The sequence below is a fragment of the Salvelinus sp. IW2-2015 genome, unplaced genomic scaffold (assembly GCF_002910315.2).
Source record: "Salvelinus sp. IW2-2015 unplaced genomic scaffold, ASM291031v2 Un_scaffold83, whole genome shotgun sequence".
In the NCBI taxonomy this organism is placed as follows: domain Eukaryota; kingdom Metazoa; phylum Chordata; class Actinopteri; order Salmoniformes; family Salmonidae; genus Salvelinus; species Salvelinus sp. IW2-2015.
The window spans coordinates 4824290-4834039 of NW_019942514.1; the positions used below are offsets into that span (position 1 = coordinate 4824290).

Below are 9750 nucleotides of genomic sequence, written 5' to 3' on the forward strand. Positions count from 1 at the left end.
GAGAGGAGGGAAATATGTGTGGAGCAAAGCTGACATGCGGCTCGAGTGGTGATCCACACATTATAATCAGCTATTGCTACACTTCTGTATGTATTSTCTATAAAAATAGTTCCCGCCTGTATAACTGCACTTTACACTTAAATATTTATGATATTCTAAAAGTTATGTTGGAATCTTTTACTGCTATACCTTAAGGAGTTTGTGTACTGTACCTTTAATTAGTAGTACAATCACACAACACAGCTACTCTACAGGGACAACTATTTAATCACACACAGGATAATAATAACTTGCTTTTTGTATGTCCAGTTATCCACATTTTTTTTTTTACATGTTCTATTCACCAGCCAAAAGGCTTATTTGCATGTTCGTGTAGTATTTGGAATTTAGCAAATTGAGTGAAATGTGGGGAATTTATGAATACAGTTACTACTATTTGCAGTGTGTTACATTTGTCTCTGTATGTAATGTATCGCATTTTTTAATTTTTTTATATGATGACTTTGCATGATACAGAATGATGGTTGWTAATCACAGTCAATTTACAGGAAGCACATTTATTCAGTATCTGGATCAGGTTTGTTGCCATACAACCATTCCAATTTTAAGAGGCAACTACTGTAGCTAAAAGTTATATGCTATTGTTCTCCATCCATTTCAGTTTGCTGAAAATGTTGTAGGCCTACTGTWGCCTAAATGTTCAGTAAATGTCTATTGGGATAACTCAAATCCCCACCCCTGATAAGATTGCTCACTAGAGCACGATGAGGGGTTCTCTTGGGACWAACATAATGTCTCTGTTTACTACATACAGTATGTTGTAATCATGTCTTGATCTTTGTCTCATCAGATCTGGAGATTCTCAATGGGACAATAGTCAGTCCCCCTTATATTAAGCAGGCCTATAAGCCTTCATCTGTTGCTACTGAAGCTGAATACATGCATCAAGTAAAGCTTAATTTTCTTTCCTTGATGTTCTTCTTTCTGTTCTAAACATTAGATATTTCCTTCCTGTAAGAACCGACGCTGATGATGAGAAGCAGGTACGGAGAGTGAACATTTAATCTTGCACAGACATGGAACAGGACAGGAAAAGCGTCAGAACCGGGGGAACAAAACGAGATACGACAATCAATGCAGAAGCGGGGAACAGACAGATATAGGGGAAGTAATGACACAGGTGATTGAGTCCAGGTGAGTGCAATGAATCGCAGATGCGCGTGACGAGGGAAGCAGGTGTGCGTAGTACTGGGCAGCCTTGCGCCCTCGAGCGCCAGGGAGGGAGAGCGGGAGCAGGCATGACAGTAATCCACCCCCCCTCTAGGGGTGCCACCTGGCATCCCACTTGGACGAGCCTGACGGGCCGGCCGAGGCATGGCGCTGGACCAGCCGGCTGGGAGCGTAGAAGCCCGACGAACCAGCTGAGGCGTAGGAGCCTGGCGAACCAGCTGAGGCGTGGGAGCCTGACGATCTGGTTGAGGTGTGATAGCCTGATGATCCCGCTGGGACGTGGGAGCCTGATGAGCCGGCTGAGGCGTAAAACCCTGATGATCCGGCGGGGGCCTGGCGTGGGATGGGTGCCTGCCGAGCCAACCGGGGCAAGAAAACCTCGAGCCAGCTAGGGTGTGGAAGCCCAACGAGCCAACTAAGGCACCGAAAAGCCAACACTCCCCGATGCTTCATTTGATGGSTTCCGCGTTCTTTAAGAACCGACACTGATGATGAGAAGCAGGTACGGAGAGTGAACATTCCATCTGCGGCGGCCCCCGGAACCAACGTCACCACCTACCGAAAAGCTAGCACTCCCRGTTGCTTCATTTGGTGGCTTCCGCATTCTGTAAGAACCGACGCTGATGATGAGAAGCAAGTACGGGGAGTGAACATTTAATCTTGCACAGGACAGGAATAGTTCCAGAACCGGGGGAACAAAACGACATACGACAATCAATGCGGAAGTGGGGAATAGAGCTGGGGAACAGATAGATATAGGGGAGATAATGACACAGGTGTTGGAGTCCAGGTGAGTGCAATGAATCGCAAAAAAAACTAAAAACGAATTGGCCTACAATTCTGAAATTAATCGCCTGACCACAATGGAATTGGACATCAAAATGTAATTTGTTTCTAAATGTAATAGGCCTATCAATAGGAAATGTAATTCAGAAATTGCATTATAAAATTAGTTCATTTCCGACCAGGCCGATGATGAGTGAACATTTGATAGTGAAATTTGCTCAGTTGGGTAATCCTCTCCATAATGCGTCATCGACACTGAAAGCAAAATGCCAGTGACYCCTTTCGTCATTTAGATAAAGTTAAACACAGTAGCTATTGATAAACTGYGTAGTTTGGGTCCTGGATGCTGGTTGGCTGAAAGTTGTGGTATATCAGACAATATACCATGGATATMATGCAAAATTACTTGTTTACTGTTTCAATTGCATTGATAACCAGTTTTTTTAAAGTGAAAATGCCTGCGAAGCCGGTGTTTGGAGGATATATTGGCATGGGTGTTAGGTCCGAGACAAATTTGAGGGCTGGCAAACCGTGCCAATATATCCTCCAAACATCGGCTTCGAGGGCGTTATCACTTTTATACCAACATATTCACCAACATATTCAAACAATTTACATATTTTCATAAAAAACATTATTTTGTTGAATTTATTCATACCATTTCATCCTTTCATGAGATATAGACCCAACACAAAWCTAAGGGTGCTACCCAAACCGGCTGGTCGTTCGTTCTATCAGTTTGGTTGCCAGAGACGCGACCCAATCATTAAGTKTTTTTGTTCAGTATCGGCTTTTCATTCTAAATGTTCCATTGCCCATACTGGCTMGRAACGTTCTTATCCCTTGCTTGCTAACTAGCCAACTACGGCTAACATACAGTTACGTCAAACAGTGCAGCCAGAATAACAGCAAATTAGCTGCATTTGCGTTTGTTTAAGCTGTTTTCTATTGACATTTCTTTATATATATCCATAAAAATGGATTGCCAGGCTGATTCATGATTTCGACTGGCTGAGAAAAGTTTTCTGCCTGTCTGTATTGTCCCGACACGTTCATTACTATGGGACAGCTGGAGATTGAATTTCCATATTGAAACCATGTTGCAAATATCGGAGACAGGCAGCAAGGTTAATACAAATCTCCGCTGTTGAAAACCAAAATGTTAGTCTAAAAGAAATGTGAAATAATGTCTAGATGTTTTTTTATAGTGGAGATCAAGTTCATACATTTCCATGGCTGGGCTGATGAGGCATTGGATTGTGCAGTTAGATGGAACAGAGTAAATAGGCATTTCAATGTCATCGTTTGTGGAATAGAGACCGMCTGGAATGCAGTTTTAACCAATCAGCATCCAGGATTAGACCCAACCATTATATTAAATAGCAATAAGGCACCTCTGGGGTTTGTTGTATATAGCCAATATACCACTGCTAAGGGCTGTATCCAGGCACTTCATGTTGCGTTGTGCATAAGGACAGCCCTTAGCCTTGGTATATTGTCGATATACCACAACTCCTTGGGCCTTATTGCTTAAATATAATCAAATTAGGTTAGCCTTATACACTTGGTGTTTCCAAACTTTTGACTGGAACTGAATATATATATATATATATATATTAGGGGAGACTACACCCTAAAAGTAGTGGGATGGGGTGGTGGGTTTTGGGAAATAATGTATAGGTGCAGAGTTAGATGGTGCAATTTAAGTTTTTCACATTCCCCTTGTCCTTTTTTTTTGGTGGGTACCAAAATGCGCAATTCGCATGATCTGCGAAAGGCAGCAATACGCAACAGTGTCTAGTCTGCCGGAAAGACACATGAAGAAGAAGTAGAAGAAGTCAACAGAGGCTGCGTTTCAAAATCATAAAAGACACACCCTCGTCCACTTACCCTTGCCGTATGCCCTTGGGGGAATCCCTGCGGCCATATTTGTCGTCGGTCCAAATGATTAGCCAAGCAACGTAAGCCCCTCAGCCCTCGTTTTTAATGGAGTTTGCGAGTGTACAATTATGTTCACTTTGAGGCCTAAAACGCCCCATAATTCAATTAGCAATGATTGTGCATCCGCTAAGAAAAGTCTGCCGAAACTTAAAACCTCAARGTCAATATGGATAAGTCAACATACAAGTGTAAGTAAAAACAAATGTAAAAAGGCTAGAAATTATGCTACTAATGCAAATGACAGCACAAACACGTCTCGTAAAAGTAATGTTTTTGTTTGGTTAGCTTTTGGAAATTGTAGAAATAAAACATTTTCCTTCTTCAGAAGTTCCAGCTAGGCAGGCTAACGTTAGTTAGCTAATTAATTTGCTAGCTATCAGACAGTAGGCATATATTAATAATTATATAGTTAATATAAGTCTATATGCAATCATAATTGACTGTAGCACATATAAAGCACCAACAAGCTACCGGAGGCTGAAAACACAATCATCGCGGGATGAACGAGTGAGGGATTTCCGGGCAAGGGCAGTCCATTTAAAAATCATTCCTTCCTCTGTCGCCCCTTGTCCTGCAAGTGTATACTCATCAGATGTCATGATACGTCACAAGAAGTGTCCACTTAATTTGAGGGCTGATGGGATAGGGTGTGTCTTTTAGGTGTTTGGAATGCTGCCAGAGACATTCACATTCAAATTAGGTCATTCCGGTGCGTCACTGTGTAAAAATCATGGAAACAATTTTTATTTTATTAGGAACGCTTTTAGTCCTCATTTGGACTACTCTTCCAAGAGTCCTTAAACATTAATACAATTAATAACAATTCGCTTTTTGGTCAGAATTTAAATAAGCTAAGTGATAGTCATAAGGTTAGCAGTGTGGTTAAWTGTAGGTTTAAAATCACAAAATAGCACGCCTGATTTTGGAAACTGAGGAGAAAACGAAACTTATGGCGCGCTTGACAAGCAAACCGAAACTTGAGCCATAATACCAAAAACGAAAGTGATGCAATGTGCACCTGACTGTCTGAGATAAGGGCTGCGTTTCAATATCATAAAAGACACACCCTGTCCGCTTACCCTCGCCTTYTGTCCTTGGGGGAAACCCTGTCACCCTCTTGGACATCGGTCCAAACGAATAACCAAACAAGGGTAGTTCGCAATGTAAGCTCCTCAGCCGTCGTTTTTGATTGAGTTTGCGAGTGTACATTTATGTTCACGTCGGGCCTGAAACAGCCCATAATTCAATTCATGGTGATTGTACATCTGCTAAGAAAAGTTAGCCAAAACATAAAACCTCAACATCAATATGGATAAGTCAATATACAAGTGTAAGTAGAAATAACGAACGATAAAAGGTTAGAAATTGTGCTACTAATGCAAACGATGGCACAAACACGTCTCGTAAAAGTAATGATGTTTTTGTTTGGTTAGCTTTTGGAAATTGTAGAAATAAAAGTTCCTTCAGAAGTTCCAGCTAGGCAGGCTAACGTTAGTTAGCTAATTAATTTGCTAGCTATAATACAGTAGGCGTATATTAATAATTATATAGTTAATATAAGTAGGTGTAACAGGTGCTGTACTGCACCGCTGTAACTCTGCGTTGTGTGTGGTTGATTGGGACTATAGACGTGGACTTTGGAGATCAGATAGTTTTAATCAAGCAGAATTCACTCGCTGCATCCTGCATCTGCATCCAAAAGAAAATAAAACATTTGTAGAGCACATATGTTCTGCGAATCGTCGCCTCTTTCTCTCATAGTGCATCAAAATGATTTTTGAATACAAAAATTAGTACAGCCTCTCCTTATTATACATAACATATTTTACATAGATAAAACCACATACCTGCATCCAAAAGAAAATAAAACATTTGTAGAGCACATATGTTCTGCGAATCGTCGCCTCTTTCTACAACAGATGCACAATACAAGGGACTGGGATCATTTGGGGAGCTAGCCATCGTTCACACATACACATGCTAATACCTTAGCTAGCTATTAACCACATGTTGAATTCAGAATGTTGATATCATCCTAAAAGGTACAATTACAAGTGCATCTTAACAATACAATCCACATATGAGTAACCTCTAAATATACAACATTATTCATGAACAAAACACTGTGTGTATGACTTTGTGCTTAAAAGAATCAAACTTTTCTGAAGACGACAGAAAAAGCGTGCCTACCTCTCATAGTGCATCAAAATGATTTGAGCACGAGCACGCAGGGCATAACGTAAGTGCACACTCCCCTACTCCCAGGATGCAGGCATGCATAATAACAAATCAACATGACATATTCATATATGAACCTGGTGAAATTCACACAGTACTTTAACAACTGTTACATAGGCATGCAATCATAATTGACTGTAGCGCATATAAAGCACGTACAAGCTACCTGTAGCTGAAAACACAATCATCGCGGGATGAATGAGTGACGAATTTCCATGCAAGGGCGGTCCATTTAAAAGTCATTCCTTCCTTCCTCCATCGCCCTGCAAGTGTACTGTATACTCGTCAGACGTCATGATACGTCATCAGAAGTGTCCACTTAATTTGAGGGCAGCGGGGATAGGGTCTTTTAAGTGTTTGGAACGCATGTAGGTGGGCCTATCATAATATGGTTGTTTCATCCTGTCCCATGTCCTCACCTAAATTACGCTAATGAGTCAGCTAATTTGCATGGCACTATTAGGGTATGATAACCTATTCAAAGCGCAGTATTGTTTTTATTATAAGCGCTTACGCATGTAGGCATGTAATAGGACTGAATTTGAATCAAGGCATAATTTTATTTTCGAGTTTTTAGAGCACTGCAGTGATGGCCATTACGCCTAATTGCACCACTACTCATACAATTGGTAGCCATTGGACACAGATGTCAGTTCAATGTTTTGATTTAGCCTACTTTTGGTTCAGTTTGATTTAGCCTACTTTTGGTTCAGTTTTCAACAAACGTGAATTAAATGTGAAATCGACAAAACTTTTTACAAATCCAATCAGTTATCCACGTTGATTCAACATAATCAAGTTACATTTTGGGGGGTTGAAATGACGTGGAAACAACGTTGATTCAACCTGTTTTCGGCCTGTGGGAGGCCTATTCAAATGTGGAAATTTCGGTTTCCTTATTCGCAAATAGAAACCCAGATGATGTTTTGATGAAACGTCAGTCAGTTTCATCAAAACAGGCGACGCGTCGTGTATCGCGGTAAACATAGAGTCAAGTGAGCCCWGCATCAGACGTTTCAACAGGACAGGACAGGTGAAGACTAAGGATATTGTTCTCTACTCAAATTGTGTTTGTGAAGATGTTCCTACAGCTCTGCATAAGTTACCTCCAGTGCATCTTTGCAGCTGTTCTGGCCTGGATCGGTGTGCGCGTACCGCAGGTGCACGGCACATCACAGTTCTCTTCTACAGGAAAAGTCAAGCCAGCTGCAATCAAGGAGGTGAACAATGTTATTTCTCAAGCGGCGGCAACTCCAAGCAGTGTCAATTATCATTTTACCCGACAGTGCAATTATAAGTGCGGTTTTTGTTTCCACACTGCAAAAACGTCTTTTGTCCTACCTATTGAGGAAGCAAAGAGAGGTTTACAGCTTCTGAAGGAATCAGGTAAGTTTGCCCAAATATTATATTTATGCTATTTAAAATCCATATTTAAATTCACATGATATGTTATGACAGTATTATTACAGCCTATTGCTATGTAATTTAATATTATATTCAGTGTTTACAATTCAGAATTTCATTATTTTTGCAGGACTGGAAAAAATTAACTTTTCTGGCGGAGAGCCTTTCATACACGACAGAGGTGATTTCTTGGGGAAATTAGTCCGATACTGCAAACACGACCTCCAGCTCCCAAGTGTCAGTATTGTCAGCAATGGCAGCATGATCAGAGAAAAGTGGTTCCAAACATACGGTAAGATGGTTTTAATTTGAATTTTTGTGTTAAAATCAAATATGGTAGGCCAACCAACGTTACCCAAGTGATCGTCATTATATCATAAAGCACTCATAATAAACAAACAATCCTCATTATTCTCATGCGGTCAGGAAAAAAAAAGTAATTTGATTGACACTAGATGTCAGCACCGGGTTAGTTTTTGATATGAGGTCACAAAATGCAAACTCAGAGAAGCATTTCACACGTTTTATTTGAAAGGCTTCACAGTTGACTCCTTACAAAATGTAGGACTCATCATAAAATGCATACTTTGATCATCAAAGTGTTTTAAAAAAGACTTGTTGATATTTTATCTCAATAAATCTAAACTATCACATGAATGTGTGGATATTTATACATTTACAACACATTGGGGTTTCAAAATACAATTATTTGAGATGATGCCCAAAACTCTCCTTGTCCTCACAGGCGAATACCTGGACATTCTGGCCATTTCCTGTGACAGCTTTGACGAGGACACCAACCAGACTATTGGCAGAGCCCAGGGCAGGAAGAGCCACCTGGACAACCTRTTCAAGGTCCGTGAGTGGTGCCGGAAGTACAAAGTGGCGTTCAAAATCAACTCTGTYATCAACACCTTCAATGTGGATGAAGACATGAGAGAAAACATCACCAAACTCAACCCTGTACGCTGGAAGGTTAGGGTGTTCCAATGCATTAACATTACACACCAGTAATGCTGTATCTGTGAATAGAGGCGTCTTCTCATACCATAGATGTAACAAATGAGTTTTTTGGCCTTGACTTCACTGTGTGTGCTGTATAGGTGTTCCAGTGTCTGCTGATCGATGGTGAGAACGCTGGGGAGAATAGTCTGAGGGAGGCAGAGAGGTTTCTCATCAGTGACCAGCAGTTTCAGGACTTCCTGGATAGTCACAGCAGCATCAGCTGCCTGGTACCAGAGTCCAATCAGAAGGTATGGGKCTGGACTTAAGACAAAGAGAACACAATATTATATTTTTTTATTGTCCGTTATTTATATTATGATGATTCAACAACTACTACTCTATTTAAGTTGTTTCCAAATGCTATTAACGTTTAAAGTACACTATTAGAAAAAAGGGTTCCAAAAGGGTTCTTCTGCTGTCCCTATAGGAGAAGCCGTTTTGGTTCCAAGTAGAACAATCTTTTGGGTTGCATGTAGAACCCTATGTGGACAATATTGTAATACAAAATAGTTTTGACATTAACATGTTTCCTTGTTGTCTTCTCTTGTCAGATGAGAGATTCCTACCTCATTCTGGATGAATATGTAAGTCCTTTTTTTCAATCTGTTATTTTACATGATACTCACTCTACATTCCAAGTCTTAGCATGCCCTTTAAAGGAGACAGTCCTCATCCATCAGAACTATTGAACAGCTGTCTAAATGCTTCTCATCGATTGAGATTTATAGACATGTACCTTCACATAGTGGCTTCAATCTTGATCAGAGTGGATTTACAGGCTTTGAGAAGGAAGAAATGAGATGCCGTTTTGTAGATATTTTATATGTATTAGTATTAGGTATGAGGTTTCATAGCAGTGATATTTTGATAATGGACTAGATTGTCAAGAGGCTCTTCTATGACCAGMTGGTAACACTTTATAATAACTTTCATGATTAAGCCTTTATAAATGCTTATACAATACTTTATAAATTATTCTWCATGTTCTAAATGCATATGAATTTGAAGTTTTTAAATGCTTTTTTAGATGCGTTTCCTGGGTTGCCGAGGAGGGAAGAAAGATCCATCCAAGTCCATCCTTGATGTTGGCGTGGAAGAGGCCATTCAGTTCAGTGGCTTTGACGAGAAGATGTTCCTAAAGAGAGG

At 40.4% G+C, this 9750-nt stretch overlaps 1 protein-coding gene across 1 annotated transcript in view; it reads left to right on the forward strand.

The window, feature by feature from the left end:
- Positions 1-7024: 7024 nt before the first annotated feature.
- Positions 7025-9750, forward strand: part of LOC112068106 (S-adenosylmethionine-dependent nucleotide dehydratase RSAD2-like) — a 4280-nt gene continuing 1554 nt past the window's right edge. Inside the window, 7 exon segments of the mRNA XM_024135146.2 lie at positions 7025-7581; positions 7730-7891; positions 8345-8574; positions 8703-8852; positions 9156-9188; positions 9632-9745; positions 9747-9750. The exon segment at positions 9747-9750 is cut by the window's right edge and continues 1554 nt beyond it. Coding sequence (XP_023990914.1) covers positions 7275-7581; positions 7730-7891; positions 8345-8574; positions 8703-8852; positions 9156-9188; positions 9632-9745; positions 9747-9750 — 1000 coding nt within the window. The 5' untranslated portion in view covers positions 7025-7274.